At 40.3% G+C, this 25948-nt stretch overlaps 2 protein-coding genes across 2 annotated transcripts in view; both read right to left on the bottom strand.

The window, feature by feature from the left end:
• Window positions 1–1055: 1055 nt before the first annotated feature.
• gpx2 (glutathione peroxidase 2) lies at window positions 1056–10315 on the bottom strand. The gene is made up of 2 exons (XM_008111631.3): window positions 3366–10315; window positions 1056–1773 (listed from the first exon to the last, which is right to left on the bottom strand). Exons 1-2 carry the CDS (start codon window positions 3633–3635, stop codon window positions 1423–1425), a joined length of 621 nt encoding a protein of 206 aa, XP_008109838.2. The 5' UTR covers window positions 3636–10315; the 3' UTR covers window positions 1056–1422.
• Window positions 10316–10432: 117 nt separating this feature from the next.
• The window catches only part of rab15 (RAB15, member RAS oncogene family), a 31247-nt gene continuing 15731 nt past the window's right edge, over window positions 10433–25948 (bottom strand). Inside the window, exons 2-7 of the mRNA XM_008111622.3 lie at window positions 23607–23667; window positions 21608–21668; window positions 20269–20346; window positions 18661–18750; window positions 15895–15960; window positions 10433–14073 (exon numbers count right to left, since the gene is read on the bottom strand). Of these exons, the coding sequence (XP_008109829.1) occupies window positions 13912–14073; window positions 15895–15960; window positions 18661–18750; window positions 20269–20346; window positions 21608–21668; window positions 23607–23667 (518 nt within the window). The 3' untranslated portion in view covers window positions 10433–13911. The remainder of the gene's footprint in view (window positions 14074–15894; window positions 15961–18660; window positions 18751–20268; window positions 20347–21607; window positions 21669–23606; window positions 23668–25948) is intronic.

Below are 25948 nucleotides of genomic sequence, written 5' to 3'. Positions count from 1 at the left end.
GGGGTGATTTGGATACGATTTTCCTGCTTCTTGGCAGCGGGTTGGACTGGATGGCTTACGAGATCTCTTCCAAATCTTTGATTCTATGATAATATGGTTCTAACATACTAGTTAGGAACCCCTATAAGTACTCTATATTCTACAGAGGATTTGCCCGTTCTTTAAAGGTGAGTAAAATTCTTCTGGAGAGATCCAATTTTGAACTAGACTAACAGAATTCTAACAGAATTTGGAAAGTTACTCTAATAGGTAAGTAATTAGTATTCCAAGGACCTAAATTGCAATTCAGTTGAAATTAATAAAAAAAGGCATTTCTGTATTACTGTTCAAACATAACTGAAATATTTAAGTCATTTTTTAAATTTTAGAATGCTACAAATTTGTATTTGTATTACAAAAATACTAAATAATTATATTTCAAAAGAAATCAAAATATGCTTTGAGGCTCTGCTTTCCAGTGTTGGGATTCAACATGTAATTACAATAGAAGACTGTCCTTAAATCACTGTGCATTTTGTTTATTGATTTTGATCTTAGCCTAACACAATAAAAAACTGAGTAGATGATACAAATCAGTTTTGATTGGCTATTTTGAAAAAGTAAATTCTCATTTAGAACTACGGTAATTCTGGGATATAATATAGAAAGAAACATGATGTTGGTTGGGTTTTTTTTAAAGAGACCATTCATACTACATTTAAGTTAAAACTATTGCTTAATTGTTTAGTCTTGATGCCCTCCTAAAATCTACTGTAATCTAGATCAGAAAAGCACTAATTTCAGCAAAGTTTGTTATTTAATACTGTTAAAATGCATGTTCTGTACCTGCGGATGAAAAATGTATTGAAAACCTTTTGGATGTCTTCATTGAACAACAAATCACATATAGAGGATATGTCAATTGGTGACATTCAAGGTTATTGATTGCATTTTGAACTGTTCCTTAATTGAATGTTAATCTGGAATCTCACCCATGTACAAAAATGTGTTATCCCTTTCCACAAATCCAGAGTAGGCTTTATTATCTGGCTTTGACATAAGAGAAGGAGGAGTGGTTTCTTCAACTTCTTTTTTATTTCACTTATGAAACCAATAATGCCCAGCAAATAAAAAGTTATGGGATCAGCACCTTTACATGCTTCAGGTTCCCTCTGTTGAGCTTTAGGAGGACACCGTCAATTAGTAAAGATCTGATATTGGCTGTTGTAGGAGATAGGATGAAGCACCTGATTCACTCAGCAGAAAAGGAGGAGAGGAAGAAAAAGGAAGGAAGGGTGCTGTGGGTATTTCCTTGATTCTTTTGGTGATCCGTAAGGGGGATGCGCATGACCACAGTGCAGTGAATTTCTAGCCTTTCTTCTGACCCATGCTGCTATGTTATGGCTATTTGAATAATTTCAGAAATAGTGTCGATTCCCTGGCTTATTTGGCAAGCTTCAGGAGGCGCTGTATGTCAGGCTCAATGTTGGTGGTGAGGAATCGGGGGCTGTAGCGCTTGAATGGCTCTCCTTCAGGTCCCACCAGGAACTTCTCAAAGTTCCAGGAAATGTCGTTGCGGCTCACAGGGCTCCATAGGATGAATTTGGGCTCCATCATGAGGCAGGAGGGGTTGTCATCTGGGTAAGGGAGTTTGTCCTTCAGATATGCAAAGACAGAGTGGGTGTTCTTGCCATTCACCTCACATTTCTGGCAAAGAGTGAAATTGGGTTCAAAGCCTGAACCAGGCCGCACATGTTTCAGGCTGTTGAGGATCTCTTCATTGGTACAGTTCTCCTGTTAGGATCAAATGCATACGTGTAAGAGAAAAAATGGTGTCAAAGCTTTGTCTGATACTTATTTCTCTTAATGACACCAAGCATAACAATTTGGTGCAACCTGATACCCATTTTGATTCATGCTGAAATTCCCATATAGTTGGCTTTATCATAAGAAATTATGACATGTCTGCTGAAGGCTGTTGGTGTTGGTTGTCCTGAACGATCAGCAAGTTTAATTCTTTAGTATAATATTACTGTATTTCTACAGACAGGCAAAGGTACAAGCTGAGTACTAAAATACTTGGTTATACAGTAGAGTCTCACTTATCCAAGCTAAATGGGCCGGCAGAAGCTTGGATAAGCGAATATCTTGGATAAGAAGGAGAGATTAAGGAAAAGCCTAATAAACATCAAATTAGGTTATGATTTTACAAATTAAGCACCAAAACATCATGTTTTACAACAAATTTGACAGAAAAAGCAGTTCAATACGCAGTAACGTTATGTTGTAATTACTGTATTTATGAATTTAGCACCAAAATATCATGATATATTGAAAACATTGACTACAAAATGGCTTGGATAGTCCAGAAGCTTGGATAAGCGAGGCTTGGATAAGTGAGACTCTACTGTACTTGAGTACACATAATCTTCCGAAATCTGAACTTGTGTGGCAGAGGTAGTGACACCTTTTATTTCTGATGAGCCAATGACCACACACCGCTTCATGCACAAAATTATTAAAAAATATTGTGTATAAAGTTATTTTCAAACTTGGTGTATAAGGTGTCTATGAAACATAAAATAATATCTGGAGTCCTGCACAGTTTAGTGAAGGGCATTAAAATTTTTGCTTTAGAAGATAAAATTAATCCAAACATGAAAATGTAAGGGAATTTTCTTTTTTGCTTCCCCCCCCCCTCTTCTCAATATGGGATTCAAATGGACTTACAATATTTGCATAGTTATCTTGCTTGGCAACACCATGCTGGGTAAGGATTTTGGGGAATTTTACTAAAAAAACCAGTTTCCCTATTTCTGCTCTCAAGTGTTATAGAACAGTATGCTTTCTCCTTGGAGCCACACCAAGTGGTGCAGCCTATCTGAAAGAGTTTGATGGGTTCCACTCTGGTTCTGTCCCTGTTCTAGCAAGAGCTGTGATACCTTGTTTTCATAACCTTATTTTTCCTGTAGAAGATTTTCTTCATGAAAAAGGAATCCCTTTGCTATTAATCCCATTATATCCAACATTACTGCTGTGTGATTAAGCATTAAACAATTGTAGATGATCCAACGATGTTTAAAAATATCCCGTTCCTCTTAAAAAAATGTATCCTAGCTGAAATGCATCATCCTCTTTTGAAGTCTTTAGGATTTGTGTGGCCTCCAAATATGTCACTTGTAGAATACATACACAGCTTGATTTCTCCTATGTGTATCTACTCAGAAATAGTCCCAATAAGTAGTTGAAATGATCCCCCAATCCACAACTAATGGGATCAAAATCGATTGACAGCAATGTTGAAAGCAAGACTGGCCCTGGTGAGAAAAAAGCAACTTCCTTCCCGGAAGAGCAATGCAGAAAAAAAATGAAACAAAGGCACTTACCTGGTAGCCAAACTGGTTGCAAGGGAAACCCAGGACAACCAACCGCCGAGGATATTTGCTCTGCAGCAGGTTCATCTGGGTGTAGTCCCTCACCGTCGTGCCTCAGAGGGAGGCCACGTTCTCAATCAGGACCACCCTTCCTCTGAAATTGTTGAAATCCACTTTCTCCCCTTGGAGGTCAGTGGCATTTAGATCATAAAAGGATTTGGCGATAGGAGTCATCATGGCTGCAAGGACCAAAATCGGCAACCACACCGCAGCAGTGAGCATCAGACAGACACAGTTGCTTGCTTAAAATGCTTCTCTGTGTGCTCCTGTGATTGGTTGCACATAAAGGCCTTTCTCTCCTAGTGTGATGAGCCGAAAGAGGAGCCATGCCCCCGATACTGATCCAGCACTTTACTGATTCGGAACAAAGCAGCGGGTCAGGCCAGGGTGCGTCCCATTGCAAGCCTGCAACACAGGATGGATATCCAAGCTACTGCGATAGCACAGCCAACTCTCAATAATTCATGCTGCCTAAGATAAGGCTACTTACTTAGAGTGCGACAGCACAATCCAATGCATGTTTCCTCAGAGGTAACCCTTACCGGGTTCAATAGGATGTTCCTTCCTAGTAATTTCATTGAGGATCACAGTTTAAGGTGGAAGAGCAGGGCAAGAATAGAAAGAACAGTGGCTGTTGTGGCAGAACTTGAGAATCATTAACAGGCACTGTAAGACGACACGGCTATAGGCTCAGTTTTGGATATTCCACAGCCCATGGCTTTTCAGTATGGGTGCATTGGAAAGATTAGATTAAAACTAGGCTGATCAATTCTACTCAGACTTTTGAACACTTTTAAAATGGAAGGTCCATTCTGTTTTCAACAATATATAATCTAAAATAATGTTCTGAAATGTGGTTCCTTCAATTCTTGTATGTCAGTTGTCACAAACTGAGACTATATCACTTAATAGAAGAGAAGGCTGAGAAGGCGTCATCTCAGAAGAAAAGGCTGAGAGCAGACATGATAGCCATGTATAAATGTGTGAGGGAAAGTCATAAGGAGGAGGAAGCAAGCTTGTTTTCTGCTGCCCTGCAGACTAGGAAGCGGAACAACGGCTTCAAACTATAGGAAAGGAGATTCCACTGAACATTAGGAAGAACTTCCTCACCGTGAGAGCTGTTCGGCAGTGGAACTCTCTGCCCCGGAGTGTGATTGAGGCTCCTTCTTTGGAGGCTTTGAAACAGAGGCTGGATGGCCATCTATTGGGGGTACTTTGAATGCAATTTCCTGCTTCTTGGCAGGGGGTTGGACTGGATGGCCCACAAGATCTCTTCCAACTCTATGATTCTATGATTCTAATAGGTTTGCTGCCTAAGTTGCAGGAATGTTAAAAATTTCAACTACATAATACAGCACCCCATAGCTATCTGCTCAAGGGTGAACAGTGTACGTCCTCAAGATCCTATTCTATTTTATAATTAAATATCTGAAATGAAAATGTGTACAAACAGAAATTCCTTGGAATCTAGCTGAGTGATCAAAATTGTACAATAAATATTAGAACAGCAATGCCTCGAGTAATTTTTCAAAGATTAAAAAGTGTTTGATGTAAACAAGACTAAGCCTGATGGTTCTTTGCTCTCAGAAAAAGCTTCCTTTGTTGATACATGTTGTTTCATGTGTAGATATTGATGCTTGAAACTACTCTGTTCTAACTGTTTGCTTAAAAATTAAAATCTGTTAGAAGACTTGTTGCACTTGTTCTCCCACCTTCAACTACCTGATGGGTAGCTGAGAAATATCAGCTGTAAAAGAAGTGCTGAAGAAGAGGGGATGAACAGTAGCACCCTAGTTCAGGGAAATGTGGAGGAAGGCAGCTGCAGCAGCAGTATAAACTGGAAGTGGAATGACCAAAGGCTGAAGTGATTGATATCTAATGGTATACTATCAGTTTACAGAGTCTAGCAAAAGCTACTTTTTAAACTGTTGTATGTTCCTGAATGACTTTGGAGGTATTATCATGAGACCAATCTGTTGATGAGTCTATGAAAAGCATATGATAGGTGACATCAGTTGGCCTTCCTGAGGTTGATAATACAGTAGAACAACAATGTATGTGCATATACACTCTTGTATAAGTCACAAAAAATGTAACACATGTAGTGGACAAAGCCACTTTCTGTCCCAAGGGTAGCAGCACTGCTCTCACTTCATGTCACTGCCTGTTTTGGCTTTGAGTTGCAAAATACTGAGTTTCCCCCCTAGGTTTTGGACATTTGGGGATGTTGAGAGGGCCAAGGAAACCTAAACTGTTGTTCTTTTATGGTAATTTAGGCATCTTGGTGCCAGTTTTCCACTGCCTACTCCCACTTGGAGAACCAAGATGGAAAACTTTTTGTGGAGGACAGCCAAATCCTAATTTCAAAGCCAGATCAATGCATGCTGGGGAAAATATTCCTACCCTGTAAACATTTGCTTTCCAAGCAGACAAAGAACTTCTGAATTCTAAATATGTCTATGGATAAGGAAGCCTCAGTGCAAGCTGACAGCGTTAGTCAGATTTCACAGTTTGGGGAAAGGGGAAATTCAGATTTGTTGTCCAAAATGCCAGGAGAAAGATCTTTAAAAATGTGAAAATCTTGAGGATGTAGCATATCAATAGTATAGTTCTTTAAATGGGTATGAGTTCTGTTTTTTTTAAAAAAAAATAACATAGAAAAGTATCTAATTTTGAAGAGAGGGAAGAAAAAAAACAAAAGGCAGGCAACATTCTTCTCTCTCACTCCCTTCCAAATAAAATGCAATTAAATTAATTCCAGTCATAGCTTTCAGAGTATATGCTGAGTTCATCCCAGAAAGGATGGTCTAACATGTTCTCTGGTAAATGTTATTAGAAAGGCAACAAGGAGTGACCAACTCACTTTTATAGGAATGATAGTTCAGTTAGAACTGCCCTTTATCAGAGTGACTATTGTTTTGCCCAAGAATGTGATCTCCTCCATCTTTGGCGTTGCCTTGGCAGAAGGAAATATTAGAAGGGTGAAGTAAGGTAAACCAATTCAGGTTCCCTGGTATCTTATCATATACTATAAAGGGCATGACTGAGTTATAAGAGATTGTGGGGGCGGCATTATTCACATGCATCCCATGATAGATACTGTTCCAAAAGTAATAGTCCTGTGCTATTATATGAACTAACGTTTACGTAGCATACTGGACACACATTTATGTTATGATAACTTTTCTTTTTGTGCAAGCACAATTCCTATATCTTGCCATTTTCTTATGTTACACTCCAGGTGGAATTCATATTGATACATCTTTTGTGTACATAGAATGGATGCAGACATCCTCAATAATCTATTTTTAATTGACTGGAAATTTCAGCTCATAGTAAAATATTTTTAAAAGTGAAAGGAAAAAAATATCCCTCAATGCTGCTGTGTGCCTTTTTTCTAAACATCAGACAATGAAAACTCCTAATGAATGTTCTGCTTCTCCTGGCACACGGAGCTCACTGAATTATTAACAGTTGGATCAAATTCCCAATGAGCTCAAGCAGAGGAAGGTAGAGAATGTAATCAGAGCACAGTAATTGGAGATAATTTTCTAAAAGGAAGGAAGAAAATGGAGTGCAGGACTTAATGCAAACCTCTCCAGTGTATTCCAAGAACACAACAGCCCCTCCAATTTTGGCTGACTCCAAGGAGCTAAATCAGCAATTGATTGCTATGGGTCTCAGTGAGAGCACAGGTTTTTACTTATGTTGCAGACAGAGCAGTTAAACTCACAACGTACAACCTACATCTAGTGTACTTAAGAGGTCAGACTCTATCTATCCTTCCAAACATGGAGAATGGACAAGGAAATTGAGAGGGAAGATATACAAAGGGAAATAAGTAATACAGCAAAAGAAAAGTACAATGTATTAAGGGAAGCAAGAAGGAAAATGTTACAAAAATGGTACAGAACTCCTGCACAACTTTCACGTTTTTTACCAGGGATGAAAGATAAGTGTTGGCACGGTTGTGAACAAAGAGGGGTGTTTAATCATATGATATGGGAGTGCGACCAGGTGCAAAAATACTGGAGAATGATTGAAGGAGAAATCAATAGAATGCTAAATCTACAAATAGTAATAGTTAATAGAAATGTACTACATGCAAGGATAACGGAAGTGAAGAATATACAAAAAGAAAAAATGATTGACAAATTAATAGCATGTGCACAAATTGTTTTAGTGAGGGGTTGGAAAGATAAAACAAAATGGACTCTGGCGAATTGGTATAAGTATATAGTTGATATGTTAAATGTAGAAATCACAAATTGCAAATGGAATAATATAGATAAAATTGAAAATATTACAATAATCAAGGGGATGTGGGAACCAGTTAAGAACTACTTAGAGAATGTACTACGTAAAACGTGGAGTGGAAAAATTAAGATTGAGATTGATATTTCAAATGTAACTTCTGTAGTTTGTTGTATAAAGTGTATGTACAAGGAGGGGAGGGTGGGAGAGTGGGAGTGGGATAGAACGACAAAACAATAAAAACAAATGAATTTTTTTTTAAAAAAGACTATCTTTAGATCCAACTTAAAATTTTATTCAGCAACTATAACGCTGAAAAGAACAAAGACACTTCCATATGGCAATTTGTCACTCATGAGACTTACTGCTTAAGAGTCAAAACTAATCTGATACAGAACATGAGGTATAGTATGTAAAAGTACAGCATATGGATCTCATTCTTCTTCAAAGACTAGGAAATGATGAGTACTGGGTTCTAGTTAGCCATGATGTCTCACAGCATATTATATGAAGCAGAATCCACTTTACCAACACCCCCGTCTCTCCTGGGCTCATTTATAGTCTTTGAGAGTTGTCTGAATTGCATAAAATGTTTATTCTGCAGCAAACCAAAATCAGAGATAAGGAACTCTGTCTCTGGACAGTAATTCCCATCACCTCATCATTGACCATGCTGTGCTGCTTACAGCGTTTAAACGGTATTTTGGGCAATGGAATTCTGTGCCCCTCACAATACCAACCCTCCTCACCACATATGGGCACCACAATTTAAAAGTGATATTGACAAGCTGGAAGGTGTCCAGAAAAGGGCAACTAAAATGATGAAAGGTCTGGAGACCATGCCCTATGAGGAGAGTTTTTAAAAACTGGGTATGTTTAGCCAGCAGAAGAGAAGGTTGAGAGGAGATAGGGTAGCCATATATAAATATGTGAAAGGATGTCATAAGGAAGAGGGAGCAGGCTTGTTTTCTGCCGCCCTGGAAACTAGGAGTCGGAACAATGGGTTCAAATTACAGGAGAAGGGATTCCACCTGAACATTAGAAAGAGCTTCCTGACTCTAAGAGCTGTTCAGGAATGGAACTCTCTGCCTCAGAGTGTGGTGGAAGCTCCTTCCTTGGAAGCTTTTAAACAGAGACTGAGTGGCCATCTATCGGGGGTGCTTTTACTGCATGGCTGGGGATTGGTCTAGATGGCCCACATGGTCTCTTCCAGCTCTATTATTCTATGACTCTGTGAAAAGAGGGCAGTAATAACCTCAGATGGTGGGTCCACCAGACCGGATCTGGGCAAGTCACTCAGGATGGCACTGGCTGTAACAGCTAAGATAAAGGCGATTGGCATAGATGGCAGACCTAGAAATGAGAACAAGGTAGAAATTATATATGACACTTGCCCCTCCACCCTTAAAACTGCTCTATTTCCATTGTGCCAACCTCTGGAGGACAAAGCAAGATAGAATTAATAAACAAATAACTCTCTGATCACTCCACCATTTATTGTGAATGCTATTGAAGTAAAATGATAATTGCCGGCCCATGGATGCGATTACTCTGAAGCATGCAGACAGCTCCTTGTTTCCCAACTGGTTTGCTTCTTATTCAATACAAATTGTGGTAGGTTGCCTGTGCTCAGTGAAACAAAATGTTCAACTAACAGTTTGTTGTTGCTGGGTGCCTTCAAGTCATTTTTGCATTATGGCAACAATTCTATCACAAGGTTTTCTAGCCAAGATTTGTTCAGAGGTGGGTTGTCTTTGCTTTCCTCTGAGGCAGCCTACTTTCCTTACTTGAAATGGAACAGACTAGTGCAATCAACTAATGAAGCAGAAAGTGGTAGTCAATTCTGGGCAAAGGAAATTTACATAATTTATATGTATCATGGAAAAGCACTCTTTAGATATTTGACTTTTAAAAATAGTGTTTTTTCAGGCATAATCTTTGAAAAATTATTTATCACAACATCATTTATTACGGTCCATAGACCCATCAGAAAATGAACAGTCATTTTGAATTCTCCCATCTCAGGAGAAGTTAATTGTACAAGATACATCTACATGGTTTCAAGTGATATCCCTATCAGAGGTTAGTTGCTTCCTCGGCCTTCCTGCCACTGTGAGGAATTTTGCCACTGTGAGAGTCTCTAATACTATTTATTAGAGAAATACAGTAGAGTCTCACTTATCCAAGCTAAACGGGCCGGCAGAAGCTTGGATAAGCGAATAACTTGGATAATAAGGAGGGATTAAGGAAAAGCCTATTAAACATTAAATTAAGTTATGATTTTACAAATTAAGCACCAAAACTTCATGTTATACAACAAATTTGACAGAAAAAGCAGTTCAATACGCAGTAATGTTATGTTGTAATTACTGTATTTACTAATTTAGCACCAAAATATCATGATGTATTGAAAATATTGACTACAAAAATGGCTTGGATTATCCAGAGGCTTGGATAAGAGAGGCTTGGATTAGTGAGAGTCTACTGTATATGCTATTCTCTATCAATATTATTGCAAATATTCCAATAGAATAATTTCTGCATAAAGCTTTGAGTCTGTTTAAATGCAACATTTAAGCCAAGTGCAAAATCAGATAAAATCTTTAGAGCACTGGAAAAGTTTCCAGTGCTGCTTTTTTGAGGAAATCCACATGTCCTGGAAACAGCTTGCCTGTTCTGCCTCGTGTTCCTGTCTGCTCTTCCTCCGAAGGATGAGCTTGGCAACGTGAATCAATGATCTAATGAAGAAACACATCAGTCCCCAATCACTTTGAGAGAACCTTTATTTTGCAAATTCTTTGTTTCTTTGTTTAAAATAATGAATTACAATGACAGGTCATACAAGGAAACCCAGTCAGAGTGCAAAGTTCACAAGAGTCACAGACACAGTAGAGGATTCATACAGTTGCAAGTTTGGGTGGATCCCATGACAAGTTATGTGCAACAGTTTCTGTTCAAAGACAGACACGTTGCTATGACCTGTGACTTATAGGACAGAGGGAGCCTCAAAATACTGAAGAGATTCCCAGAATCCCTCTTGCTTTCAATTCCAAGAACTAACCGTAAATCCAGGGAGAACTTCCTGGCCTCCAAAGAGAACACTGTCCTGATATGACACAGTGAAGACTGGCATTGGATTGGGGTGGCAATCTCTCCCAGTGCAAAGAGTCGCCTAACATCCCTGAGCCTTCATCAATAGCTTGCTGAGTGCCAATGCTCTAGCAAGAGCCATGGCTGGGTCTAAGGGAAATAAAAACTCCAATTCACAGACGGGCAAGGAGGCTCACCTGCTCCCTCTTGTCAATATGTGTTGTGAAGATATATTGGAGTTGGCCTTGTGCGTTGGCAGCAGCAGCAACAGCCCAGCTTCTATTATATAGGTGGAACGACATCTATTTCTTAGATCCTAGGTGGAGCAAGCAGCACCGACATGATGCTAAACTGTGACAGGCAGAGGCGATCTATAGGGGAGGACACTGCCATTGGTCTGCTAAGGACCAACACCGTTATATATCTGTTATACAAGTCCTGAAAAGTTTGCCCATTTCCAGTGCCTGCTTCTATTTTCAATGACAAAGTGGCATCTCTCTAAGACTGACACTCTTGAGGGCTGTTCAAGCCACCGAGTTTAACAAAAACTGCATGAAGAGACACAAAGGTACTGATTCACACAATTGTTCAGCAGATAGGTAACTGGTCTCTGTGATAACTGAACCGTTCGTCAATCTGCATTGAAATTGCACAAGCCTTTCTGGTTTGGTTAAGAAGTGGGGGTTCAGAACTGGTATATACACACCTAAGAAACCCATTTACTTTGTGTGCAGTACAATTCAATCAGTAGGTAACTGCCAAGCATAAAAACAGCTATTTGTTCTTGGGCAAAGGATCCATTTGTAGTTACCTTCTTATGGCCCATCCCATTTTCCTCAGATTCTGGCTCCTTCCTCTTTTCATATTTTTCTAGCACACCCCCACTGCAATAATTTCACTGCAGTTAACCCATTCCTAGTAGACTTGAGTTTTTCACGCAAACCCTACAGGTGAATGGCTACATGCTCTCCATTTAGTTCCTATTAAATCAGTAGCATACATTAGTTCTGAGGGAAGATGGCTTTCTGTGGATGACCACTCCATATTACAGACCCTGAAATGGGAAAGTCCATTGCCAGAGGACCATGGCCACAGGAACCCTTTCTGTCAGCAACAGTCTCTGTAATATATCACTGCTTCCCTACATTTCAGTGGTTTGATACTAGCTCACACTCTTCTAGCTCAAGAAAATAGATATTTTTAAAGTACGAACATTTGAACCAGCGCTTCTTCTTCATTGCAAGGCACCCTTTTGCTCCCAAAGACAAAACATTTGAATCAAAACAACTAGGATCACATTCATGATGTGTTATTCCCCCTTCCCCACTTTGTTTTTATCATTACAGTTTAATCAGCTCCATGGAGAAAAAACAGGAGGAAAGAACAAAGGAACATATATCCATTTGGTATAAGCTTGTGGCTAGAAAAGAGTGGCTCACCACAAAGACAACCTAATGCCACAATAACCATGGACTGAATGTCTCAGGTCTGAGCCTCCTGTCAAAAGGAACCTCCCTGCTTGGTAGGAGGATCTCTGTAAAGCCAGCACATCTTACCCCAAAGGTCCCCAGCAGACGGCGACTCTGTCTAGATTGGGCAAATGTAACCCATTTCTGGCAAGTATGCAGGGGAGGAAGAGTCTTGACATCCTCAAGGTGTTGGCACGCAAGAAGCAGCTACTCTGGAGCAGGCACGCATAAGAGAGATTAGAATACCAAGGCATGCCGCTGAGTATAAGAGGTTTCCCCCATCAAGTGAGTCAGTGGCCAGGCGAGAGGAGGGTGCCTGTAAAACATGCATGTGGGTGTCAGTTTGTTCTGACTGAGTCATGTTAGCAGCACATAATGGGAGAATCCCCAGAAGGGCAGACCAGATTTGAGCTTCAAGTTGAATCTGCAGAGAAAAGTCTAAAGGGGATCTTCAGCAATTTCTGGCATGATGGATCCAGAGGGCAAAATAATGGATTGGGTTGGAAGATCTATGCACAGATTGCTAGGTCTTATCCTGTGTCAGGATTGGAAGGAACGTAGTTGGCAAATAATTTCAAGAGAGCTATCAAAACCAAATTCAAGTATGTGCTACATAGTGGTTTCCCTGCCTGCATTGATATATATGTATATTCTAAGTGATGTATTTGGAGTGCCCCACACCACTACCACCAAAGATACCTAATGGGGGCAAGGAAAGATTCCCTTTAAAATTCTGAATTAATATCCAGCAAGAACTTGTTCTATTTGCCATACAAGATAGGGCTTTACTGACTTTTCAAATGGCAAGTCTACTCTGGCTAGGGAGAAGCAAGCATAGTTTCTCCATAACTGGTAAGGGAAGTCTGGATAAGATCCAAATACCACCATATAACCCTGTTTCCCAGTAAGGCTAGACTCCTGTTGATCCTAGCACTTCTGCTGAGTAGAGGAAAAGGGTCACTTCACCCTTTGAAATGAGAGTCCATTTTTGGTAAGATGTCTAGATGAGAGCTTTGACAATCATCTCCAGGCAACCTGGTGCTATGAACAAGACACTATTGCCAAGGCAGCTGTAAAAGCCCCAGCCAGGAACAATCAGGATCTGGTCGAAATCTGCACCGTGTTGCACAGGCACTGGAGAAGATAAAGAGAAGATAAAGGCAAAGCACATGGGGCAGGGCTTGGGTTGGGTAGGGTGTGGAGAGTAACAAGCCATACTAATGCTTGCTCGAGAAGGTGTGTTAGCAAATGGCCTTCCTGGGAAATTGGTAGTGAAATGCAGTTCCTTCTCACTTCGCAGGTGCCCTGCCCCATCCAGGTACAGAACCAAATGGTTCACCTGTTGGTGGAAAGGGTCCAAGCCACAGGGCACCTGGAGTCTGAGAGGGCGGCTGGACCAGCCTCAACCATGACTGCCAACCACAGTCCTTCCATAAAGATGGCAGGGTGATATTCTGCACATTATGAGCCATCTGAGAGAGTTTGGATCCAGGGAGTTTGGGGACAACAGAAATCACCAATCAAGGAGAAACACCAGGAAACCCAAAGAGGATCCAGCAGGGCAGATGGCGGGCAGGTGGACAACCAATGACCAGAGGGATGGAGCAGAGCAAACCAGTCCTCTCTAGGTGGCAGCCTTTCTACCTGCACTGGGGTTGGGGGAAAGGAAGAACACTGGGAGGCCCTCAGCACCAGCAGGTCGTCTTGGGAGGATGCTCTGTGCCCTCTGGTTTGCTCGTATCTTCCTCCAGCTCAACCAGGTTCAGTTTGTCAGCTGTGTATGTGCGGAGTCCATCCAGCTCCTTCTTGTGGGCCTGCAAGACCAGCTCCGTCAGACGAGTGAAAGACTGAAAGAGAATGGGAATGAAGGAGGCAGTGATCATCCCGACAGTCTGGATGCTTTGGTTTAGCTCGGTCAGCAAATAAGTCCACAAATATTACTAGTCCACAAACTGAATATTCACCTGCCTGAAAGCATACATTTTAGACCTCAGAGTTATACTAGAAACTTCTGGGGATTTCTTTCCTTCAAAATTTAGCTTAGCTTCCTTACCTGGTAGCAATCTGAATAGACTACAGAGATATATACCTTCAATGGATCTTGTTCCCTTTTGAAATGACTTATAGCCACTTGCAAAAGGACTTATAGTCAATTGTAAAAGGAACCTTCAACTCTGGACTATCAGAAACACACACTTGAGTTTGTGAGCATAATTTTAGGCACTATTTCTTTAAAAACTAGTATCCAAAATGTACTTGCGCTATTGCAAATTTGTAACCTAGAGTTATGTACTCATGATTATTTTGTATTCACAGTCTCCATGTAACCCCTGGTTTAGGGGATATATAGAAACCATAACAGTGCCCCAACTCCCACCTAATGGGCAGCAGCCACTGTGACTGATTTGCATCTGTCCCCCTGTTGATTGGGAAGTAGCTGACTGACTTTCCGTGAGTGATTTCTGGCATGAGGAGCAATTGCAGTAGGACCCTTATTTCTGACTGTTGCAAAAAATTCCTTACAGGAGGGGTACAGATTTCCTATTAATTGCAGTGACTGCTGCTGAGCAAGTAGAGACTGGGGTAATTTGGGATGGCATTCACTTAGTAGGACTATAACTATGCTTTTTAGCAATTTGTATCTCTCCAACAAAATTCTGGACATTATCTTCAATAGGCTATCAGCACTAACCAATATCAGCTGGTTAAATTACAGCTAGTTATGAAGGTTTTCACTTTTTACAAATTTATTTAGTTTATTTATTTAATGTATATGTATTTAATGTATAATGTGTTTGTTTAATGCCTTTCTATTGGCACAAGACTCAAGGTGATTCCCACTGAATTAAAAACAAAGCACAATTAAAACCAATTGATACAAAAGCTTAAAAAACATTAAACAGTTCTATTAAGACCCACAGTTTAAAGCACATTAAAGAAGTAAAAAGATAAAAGCATGACCTGCCCATTAAGAGATCCATCTGACAATAATTTAAGAGCCAAATTCCTGCTCAAATAAAAGGTCTTAGCTGGCTGGCAGAAAGACAGCAGGTAGATATAATCGGATGTTAACACAGTTTTTAAGTCAAAATGATTTCAATGCTGGAATAACACATCCACCTAAATATTTCCCAATGAATTTAGTAGCTGAATCGTTATATTTATGTACCAATTACACACTCATCCAAATACCAGCAACATAACTGTTCCAATAGTGGCTCTGCACTGCCAGAAAGCCACTCTCCACTTATGCAAAGCAAGGAACTCAATTTTCATTGATCTGCTGCCAAGTGTAATGCTTGAAAAACTACTTCTTAGGGTGGGCAGATCCTCTGGACCAGAAATGGGATATGGCACAGAGGGAAGCTGTGTGTCGGTGAAGCCTGGATCCCCTGTCTTATGCAATAGAAATACTTCCAATGGCCCAAAACCACTACTAAAGTCTACAATAAATGAAACATATGAATTCAATTTTTTTTTACTGTTCGCTATATTAACATATACGGTATTTCAATTAGTTCTCATTCCCAAGGTTGGGACAACTTCTGGATGTTGCAAGTGAAAAATCATTCCTTTCCCCCACCAATTAGATGTATTCTGCAAAGACAGTTTAGTGACCCGGAAACCCACATGTTCAGAAGTTCCCCCAGCCTCCTTGATGTTCTTACCTCCTTGATGTTCTGGTTGGTGCAGGCACTTGTTTCATAAAAATCCATGCCGTATTCCTTAGCTAGCTGCAAGACAAAAGGCCTAACTGGTTTACACACAAATGTCTTGTTGATGTTGCTCTATTTCCTTCCAATCCACAGTCATTTTCTTTTTCCCCTCCACCAATCCATTTAGGAAGGCAACTTATGTAGGGCTGGCTATGACTAGAACTTCCAAAGGAGGTAGCCTTGGAGTCATGCTTTATCCCACAATTTGCTTTTCATTACTGCTGGGTTTGAAAGCTGCTAGGCTGAGATCAGTGAATGAGAAATAAACATTTTTTTGAATATAGCTGCCAGAGTCTCCTAAATAGTTTAGCTAAGTGCTGACTAACATTCAGATCTAGTACTCATCTCTCTATCTTTTATAAAACATCAATGAAATCACAAAACAGATCTTTTTTGTATAGGGTCTGGGTTATGTCTATGCTTCATATTTCCTAACTATGCCACTTCAAATTTCAAGGGGTGATAGTGACCTCAAATGGTTGAACACTCCTCCATTAAAAACAAAGCAAAACAAAATCCGCACACACAGGGAAACGGTTCCTAGCATACTGGTTTTCTCTGTGGAAGGGATGTTGGTTTTTGCTTTGTTTTGGATATGGAGCAGCTATGTAATCTTGTGCAATCTGAGATAGTACAGTTGAGCAAATTTATTAACTCATTTGCTAGTAGTGTGGGTTTAGACTTGGCAAAGGGCAACTAGCACCAATATAAGACACTAGCTGTGCCCGGCCACGCGTTGCTGTGGCGAAGTCTGGTGGTATGGGAAATAAAGTCTTGAGGAATTGGTGGTAGTTAAGGTCAAGGGTAAAGGTTTTCCCCAGACATTAAGTCCAGTCGTGTCTGACTCTGGGGGTTGGTGCTCATCTCCATTTCTAAGCCGAAGAGCCGGCGTTGTCCGTAGACTCCTCCAAGGTCATGTGGGTTGACTACATGGAGTGGCGTTACCTTCCCGCCGGAGCAGTACCTATTGATGCACTCACATTTGCATGTTTTTGAACTTCTGGGTTGGCAGAAGCTGGGGCTAACAGTGGGGGCTCTCTCCGCTCCCCCAATTCAAACCTGTGGCTTTTCGGTCCAGAAGTTCAGCAGCTCAGCGCTTTAACACGCTGCGCCATCAGGGGATATTATTTCCTAAAGGTTGTGAATATACAATATTTCTGATTGGGTTTTTTTGTTTGTTGGAGGCAAGTATGAATGCTGCAATTAGGAAAAATGATTAGGATGTAATGGCCTTGCAGCTTTAAAGCCTGGCTGTTTCCTCCCTGAGTGAATTTTTTGTTGGGAGGTGTTAGCTGGCTCTGATTGTTTCCTGTCTGGAATTCCCTTGTTTTCAGAGTGGTGTTGTTTGCGATATATTATGTGCTTCTACTGTCTGTGGCCCTGAGAAAACAGAGGATTTGCCAGACTTTGATGATGGGAATACTTGGTTGGGAGGTGTTAGCTGGCCCTGATTGTTTCCTGTCTGGAATTCCCCTGTTTATTTCCTGTCCTGGTTTTAGAGATTATATTGTTCTGCATTATTCTATCCCAGTAATTATTTCATATTAAAGTACAATCTCACTTATCCAACATTCGCTTATACAATGTTCTGGATTATCCAACGCAGCCTGCCTTTTCATAATCAATGTTTTTGTAGTCAGTGTTTTAAATTCATTGTGATATTTTAGTGGTAAATTTGTAAATACAGTACAGTAGAGTCTCACTTATCCAACATAAACGGGCCGGCAGAACGTTGGATAAGCGAATATGTTGGATAATGAGGAATTAAGGATAACCCTATTAAACATCAAATTAAGTTATGATTTTACAAATTAAGCACCAAAACATCATGTTAGACAACAAATTTGACAGAAAAAGTAGTTCAGTACACAGTAATGTTATATAGTAATTACTGTATTTATGAATTTAGCACCAAAATATCACGATATATTGAAAGCATTGACTACAAAAATGCGTTGGATAATCCAGAACGTTGGATAATCGAGTGTTGGATAAGTGAGACTCTACTGTAAATACTACATAGCATTACTGTGCATGGAACTACTTTTTCTGTCAAATTTGTTGTATAATATGTTTTGGTGCTTAATTTGTATAACGATTACCTAATTTGATGTTTAATTGGCTTTTCCTGAATCCCTTCTTATTATCCAACATATTCACTTATCCTGCTGGCCTGTTTACGTTGGATAAGTGAGACTCTACTGTATATTGATAATCTTATATTATCTGCTCAGAACTGGATTATCTGAGGCCCCTTCTTCACAGCTGTATAAAATGCACACTGAAGTGGATTATATGGCAGTGTGGAGTCAAGATAATCCAGTGCAAAGCAGATAATATAAGATTATAAATGGGTTATATAGCTGTGTTGAAGGGCCTTGAGTCTACACTGCCATATAATCCAGTGCAAATCTGATAATCTGTGGAAGAAGCCTAAGTGAGGCCTAAATCTGCCTGTCCCCTAACTGAACCCTGGCTGTCCCTTGGTTGCTAGGCAACCAAGTGGGCAGAGATTAGCCCTCTAAACTGGCAGCAATTGGATAAAAAAATTATTGCTCTCCCTCTAATTAGGACTTTATTTTTCTTTTCTTTTTGTTGTATCAACCTTGAGGCGTGGATGATGGGTTGTGTTGTCAAATTTTGAGGTTGGGGGGCCTGTACTTTTGTTGTTTTGTGAATTACCGTGATGCCATCACTCTTTTATATATATAGATTTACCTGGAGGCCTTGCTCTCTCCCTACTTGCCTCTTCTCTTCCTCATCTGCTTTATTCCCAATGAGGATCTTCTGGACACCTTCTGGAGCATACTGCAGAGTAGGGAAGAAACATCAGCATACCCCAACTCACACATTTTGGCAGCTGCATAAAAGGAGGCCCATAAGGTATTACTCAAATTTGTGATGACCATATGGCCAACTGCACTGGAGAATTTCCACAGATCATTTTCTCCTACTGCTGCAGACCTATCATTGGAAGAAAGTAACTTTCCAATATATTCTTGATCCTATGCAGCTATTAGAAGCAACACAAGCCTTAAGGAAATGAAGGTACTATAGACAGAAAGAGGCCAAAGCCACTGAAAACTATCAGATCTTGGGGAAGTGAGAGACGTGCAACTTGGATCACACAAGTCACCAGAGGTTCATATCATCTCCTTTAGCCCAACTTCTTTCATGTTCAGTGCATAGCCACAGATTATAGCAATGTGATTTTTGTGTGTGTCAGGAGCAACTTGAGAAACTGCAAGTAGCTTCTGGTGTGAGAGAATTGGCTGTCTGCAAAGATGTTGCCCTGGGACGCCCAGATGTTTTGATGTTTTACCATCCTGTGAGAGGCTTCTTTCATGTCTACGCATTGGGAGCTAGACCTGACAGATGGGAGCTCACACTGCTCCCCGGATTCGAACAGTTGAACTTTCAGCCAGTCGTCGTGCCCAGACAGGGATTTGACCCATTGCATCACCGGGGGACTCTAACTGCTGTGAGTAAGTATTGAAGAAATCTCAAAGTAAATATCTATACCCTATCATGTTAATATCCTGGAAAATTATTGTGGGTATGTCCAAGAGTACAACCACAACATGAGGGCACTTATTACCATGACATATCAGCAGACAGATTTATTAGATATTCTGCTTTCTCACTGAATAATCTTTTAGTTTGTACAGTATATCATAAAAGTGTGAGAAAGTATAACCACAGAAAGGTCCTTTTTATTAGAAGCAGAGAGACACTCCAAAGGAATACAATTGGATCTCAAAGATAATTGAGCTGTCCTTGGGATTCCTTAGTTTGTTTGGTACTATTCCATCATCTGGGCGGAGGCCAAAAGGGAGCGCTAAACAGAGAAGGATAATCCATTTTATAGGGGGGGACAGGGGGTTAAGAAGTAAAACCATTTCCCCCCAAGCTTCTGTTATTCTCCCCACCCATGTTGCCGTCATCGAAACAACCCTCATTTATGACATTGGAAGTGTGTGTGTGTGGGGGGGGAATTGTTTTCCTCCTTCACCCCCCCCCCCCTTGTAAAATGAACTATCCTTCCCTGTCTAGGCCCCCTTTTGGAGTCTGCCCAGCTAATGGAATAATGCTGTTTGTTTTAATCTTACATCCAGAGCTACCAAGCACCGAATCGCATGTATAACTTCTGTATGTGCAAATGTGTGTATGAGCAAGCACACACATTCATGCAACCAAGGCTTCTGATGCTGAGATACATACCTTTGAGCAGCTGAAATGCATTTATTTTGCCACAACATAATCTTTTTCCAGACATCCTGACCACATCAGGCATGAGCAGAAAGCAAAGGGACCCCTTCTACTTACCTCATCCACATCACTGGCCCATTTCATTATGTGCTGGTAGGAGCGCTCACTGCTAATGTCGTACACCAAGAATATTCCCTAAGGAGAGGCCAAGAAAACAATGAAGCAAGAGGAAGGCAAGTTGCTTGTTGTAGACATGACAGGAGAAGAATTCTATGTCATCTATCCATGTCATAGAATGAGATACAGGTGACAAACCTGTCTTAAATCTCACCTTAGCTTAACTGGACTGCAACTTCCAGCAGCTATAACTAGTGATGAGGAATTTAACATCATTTGTAAGGCTGCATGATATCCACCCTTGCCTTAGCACACTGAAACTGACCTTTGTTTGTGAGCTTACCAAGATATCAAGATGCCACTCCACTAGTTGATGACATGTTGGTTGTCCTTTAAAATAACCGTCACTCCAGATTTGATTTAGAGACCTATGAGACCATGTTGGTTGGGGCGGATGAGGATTATAGGTCCCAAAAGTCGGAAAAGCATATTGAACACATTCTTGTATACATCAAGGGCCATTTTGCAAAAAAGGGAAAAGTTTCAGTGCCACCTCAAGGGGATAGGTGCCACTGCCATATCCCCACCTAAGCATTCAAAAGGCCAGAAACAGCATCACAGTAGGGAAAGCAAAGAGGGTTTAGTATTTCTTTCAAAGCCATGATCCTGATAGCTCAGGGCATCTAAAGACAGGCAGCAAACAAGCCATAAATCAAACTGGCATATAGTCAGCTGCATTGTGGCAAAACATCTCTCTGCACCCTCACCTGTAAAAGAAAGGTTTTCACCATACAAATCTGTCTATGGATGGTCCCCTAAATCAGCATGCTGATCACTTTAGAAACATGTGAGAAAATCAAGACCTGAATTGTTGTTAGACCACCTGGGACTAGCTGGGCAGGCACAGGTAGGCTTTGTTATGTTGTAGTACCTCTTTACTAAACCATGACAAAGATGCTGGCCAAGCTGGCTGGGAGATTCTGGGTTTTTAACTGTTTTAACTTGTTGTGAAATAGTTATCAAAAGTTTTTTAATCTCCAAAGTTAGGATAGCCTTACTCTACTGAAGAACTTCCTAGCTGCCCCTAAAAATTGGCTGCAAGCTATTCCATCACAGGAGTCTGCAAAGGATGGCCATTAGAGCCAATGTTCTGTATCTCAAAAAAGACATTTAAGGTCTTCATGGGAAAATTCTAGACCCAGTCCCTGGATTCCAGCATAACCTTTTCTGGCAACAAAAGATAAAGGGGCAGGGCACCACTGACAGTTTAGCAATGTGTTCTTTATAGGAAATATCTCCCTCTCCAATTTTTTTGACATGTACGAAAAAACAATTTTACCTGTGCTCGTCTGTAGTACTGTTTGGTGATGGTCTGATATCGCTCCTGACCAGCAGTGTCCCTGGAACAGAAAAACAAATCATTACAATGAACACATATTTCCATGTGTTCACAGATCTTCAACACATCCTAGTCTCTGAAATGTGCCCCTTACACTTGCCCTAGTATCAAAATCTTGTCTGGCAGCTATTATATCTCAAAAGGGACTGCTTCTTCTTACCAATGAGAAACAGAAATGGGCCATTGGGGGGGGGGGAGGCAATTGAGACCATGAAGATATGGCTGTTGTGGGCAGCTGGGAAAATGAAAAGGAGAGCGCACTCTATCCATGGGAAGATCCCTCATATCACTCCCCACTCCACAGTCCCAGCAAGCTAGGTCTACGATCTTAATTGGCTTCCCACTTCCTCCTCTATCCACTGGTAAACACTATTAGCAGCCCTTTCTGAGCCTTGACAGCTACTGGTAACTCGGGGAGGGGGGGGGGATATGGAACCATACAGACAGAACTCAGTTCTAGTGCAAGATCTTGGCCAGAGGAACCAATCATATTCTGAATCAGTTGCACCAAGCCTGCACCAGTTTTGTGACCCACTTTTCGCAACAATAACTCTAGGATTGGTTGGATGTCAGGAGACCACCGAATCCAAAAGTACTTAGACTGATTTGCAATAAGCGGCAATGATGTAATCATAAAGCACAAATACGTTCTTGTTTTTACAGTCTATTTCATGACGGACTTGCTCTTTGACTCACAAATGGTCATCATTACTGTTTAAAAATGCATTGGTTCCCTGTATGGCCCTTGTGGTCTTTTCCAACTCTGATTCTTTGACTCTATGACTAACACTGTCGCAAGGTGATTTCCCTGCAGATGCACCCAAGAACATTTATGACTTAGCTTTGGAAATGAATATTATTTGCATGCCACCTGCTGGACAGATTTAAACCTACTGCTAAGAAACTATTTCTAAGCAGTAATCAGAAAAAATGATGTTTTTGTAGAGAAACCCAAACCCTAATAATTATTTTCCATCTCTTGGAAAGATAGTAGGATACCTCAAGAGACTAATTAAAAGCAAAACTGGTGCCTTGCTAACCATGCATGGCATGAACATGGGTTCTGAGATTAGCAGTGAGATAAAGTACAACTTTGCCTTGAAAATCTGCATAATTAAAAGGCTTACGATACATCTTAGTGTAGAAAATGTTCACAAAATCAAACATTTGGAAAATGTGGTATCAAAACATAAATCTGAAAAATGCATGGATGGCCATTGATCAAATGGGAAAATATATTAAGAATAGATGGGTAGATGCATAGAAAAATAATACTGTTAGGGGAAAATAGTCACAAATCTCCATGTAGGAAGAGAGAAAAGGCCATGCACCACAGTAAAGTACTAAGATGGTGACGAACACAGTGGGATTATGAGAACCAAAAGGAGACTGACAGATTTTCAGATCTGCATATCCTCCTCCATCAGTGTTGGAATATATACAACCCCTGTTTAAAACCAGATGGCAAAACTTAATTCAAAGATGCTCCCATTTCTGTTACATAAGGGAGGATTGTTTTAATGTTCTAGAAATGGCGCAGGAGAGCACTAAACATGGGTACTCATACCCACATTTAGAAAAATAACTACTATGAAAAGCTTACATCACTCCAGAAATTGGAAATAGTTTTTTTTTTCTGGAAATAACTCCCAGTTGATATACTGTCTGGGAGATTTTGGATGCTGTTGTTCAAAAAGCCAACAACAACAACAAAACAAAATACTGGATCTGCAGGATACTTTAGATTTTATATGTGGATTAACTTTACAAATCATATGTAAATCAAGTTACTGTTTCCCATCCTGTAGACAAAATGCAAAGAATGTGTGATTTAGCCAGGTTCACATACTTATTCCACCGCAAAGAACTCTTATCTGCTTTCCCAAATATGTTCAGCCTCCTTTCCGAGGATTTGTGTCAAAATACCTAGATCACTTACCAGATCTGTATTCGGACTTTAATTCCGTCTACTTCAATAGTCTTCATTTTAAAATCAACCCCTAAAAACAGAGAAAAGAAATTACACTGACAGAGGTTACTTAGCACTAAACAACAAATTATAATGTATGTAATTATGTTCTCTATTGATTATAATATATACATGGAGACCTACAGGGAACTATGTACACACATGTGCGCATGAGATCTTCTTGATATCTAGTTTCCCTTCATGCCATTGCTCAGATACCCATTTGAGCTATTTGCGCACACCATTCACATACTATGTTAATATGCAAGCAACATTTGCACTGACTCACTTTCATACACAACCTAAATGTAGATCAATGTAGTACAATCTGTCTGTTCCCTACTGAAGTATTTCTTACCAACAACACACAGAACTAGAGAAGTTGGGGGAATATTTATGATGTCATTTTTCTATGAAAATGTCCACATCACAAATGCATAACTGCATGCAGATGCACATATACATAGATGTACCCATAGTTGTCTGAGGTGTTGTACTGCTTTTAATCCTTTAGTGAAACAGAATGCTCAACCATTTGTACTGAATCATATTTTTCCTCAACTTAAAATTTAATTGAGGAAATGAAATTTAACATACTACAGTATGCCAAGCTGGTAAAAGAAAATATCACCCCGAGATACATTTTGGAAGAAACCTTTGAGTTGTCTCTAGAAAGTCCTAAATGTTTGTGTTTACTTTTACATGGTTTACTTGACAGGATTATTTCATTTGACATGTACATACTGCTTTAAAAGTACATATTGAATAAAAAGGTTTTCTGGAGCATATTCAACTGCTTTGTGTGTGTGTGTGTGTGTGTGTGTGTTCCAATTCCTATTCCATCCACGTTATTCCTACCTTTGATACTAAAGCGTCTGTTAAAGAAGTAATATCCAGGAACACATTTGGTTTATTAAATGAGGCATATGTGTACCTCGAAAAGTTCCATACTATGTCTACAGCTGAGCATATGGTCAGGAAAGCTTGATTTCACATCCTGGCTCCCAAACTCTTTCGGAAGAAAATTAGAGAAAAAACAAAACTAAAGTGAAAATGGAGAATGTTTCTTCCAAGTTCCTTCCTATTGCAGCTGCTTGCTTGCTCTGCCAAAGAGACAGGGATCTATTGTGAAAGTTGCATTTTTGAAAGGACCTTTCCTGCTTCTTAGCGGGGGATTGGACTGGATGGCCCATGAGGTCTCTTCCAACTCTACTATTCTATGATTCTATGACCTCCCATAATATACAAATATGGCTCACACAAAATGTATCACCTGAGAAACATCTTAGCAGTGAGAAATGCAGAAGTAAAACAACATCTACCTGTGGCCTGGACAACTCTTCTCTTTTCTCTTCATCTTTTCTTTTGGAATTGGGTGATTTTTGACTTCTAACTGTTTTACATTGCAGTTCCGACAAAACTTTTCCATTAGCCATTTTGTCTGGGCTCTTGAAGTTTTGGTCCATACACTTGAATAGTCAGTTTCCTACCCCCCAGATGAGCCATGAGCCACTTTAACAGAAAAGCTTCTTAAGATATGGCTAGTATATAGAACTTATAGGGCACTTGAAGAACTACAATGGTCAAACCACAAAAGGCACTCATAATATACTGAAGTTTTATACCCCAGGGCAGGAGCATGTTTAATATGCTCTAATATATCCAGATAGAGCTTGAGGCACCTCTACTTGAATCTCTGGAAACCCTGATCAGAACAGAACTCATAGAATCATAGAGTTGGAAGAGACATCACAGGCCATCCAGTCCAACCCCCTGCCAAGAAGTAGGAAAATCACATTCAAAGCATCCTCAAAAAATGGCCACCCAGCCTCTGCTTAAAATCCTCCAAAGAAGGAGCTTCCACCACACTCTGAACAGCTCTCACAGTGAGGAAGTTCTTCCTAATGTTCAGGTAGTATCTCCTTTTCTGTAGTTTGAAGCCATTGTTCCGTGTCCTAGTCTCCAGGGCAGCAAAAAACAAGCTTGCTCCCTCCTCCCAGTGACTTCCCTTCACATATTTATTCATTGGCCCTCATCATGTCTCCTCTAAGCCTTCTCTTCTGCAGGCTAAATATGCCCAGCTCTTTAATCCGCTCCTCATAGGGCTTGTTCTCCAGACCCTTGATCATTTTAGTTGCCGTCCTCTGGACAACTTCCAGCTTGTCAACATCTCCTTTCAATTGTGGTGTCCAGAATTGGACGCAGTATTCCAGGTGTGGTCTGACCAAGGCAAAATAGAGGGGTAGCATGACTTCCCTGGATCTAGACGCTAGATTCCTATTTATGCAGGCCAAAATCCCATTGGGGTTTTT

Source organism: Anolis carolinensis, chromosome 1 (genome assembly GCF_035594765.1).
Source record: "Anolis carolinensis isolate JA03-04 chromosome 1, rAnoCar3.1.pri, whole genome shotgun sequence".
NCBI lineage: Eukaryota > Metazoa > Chordata > Lepidosauria > Squamata > Dactyloidae > Anolis > Anolis carolinensis.
The sequence above is the reverse complement of the archived record's forward strand: the minus strand, read 5'-3'. Positions and strand labels throughout refer to the sequence as shown.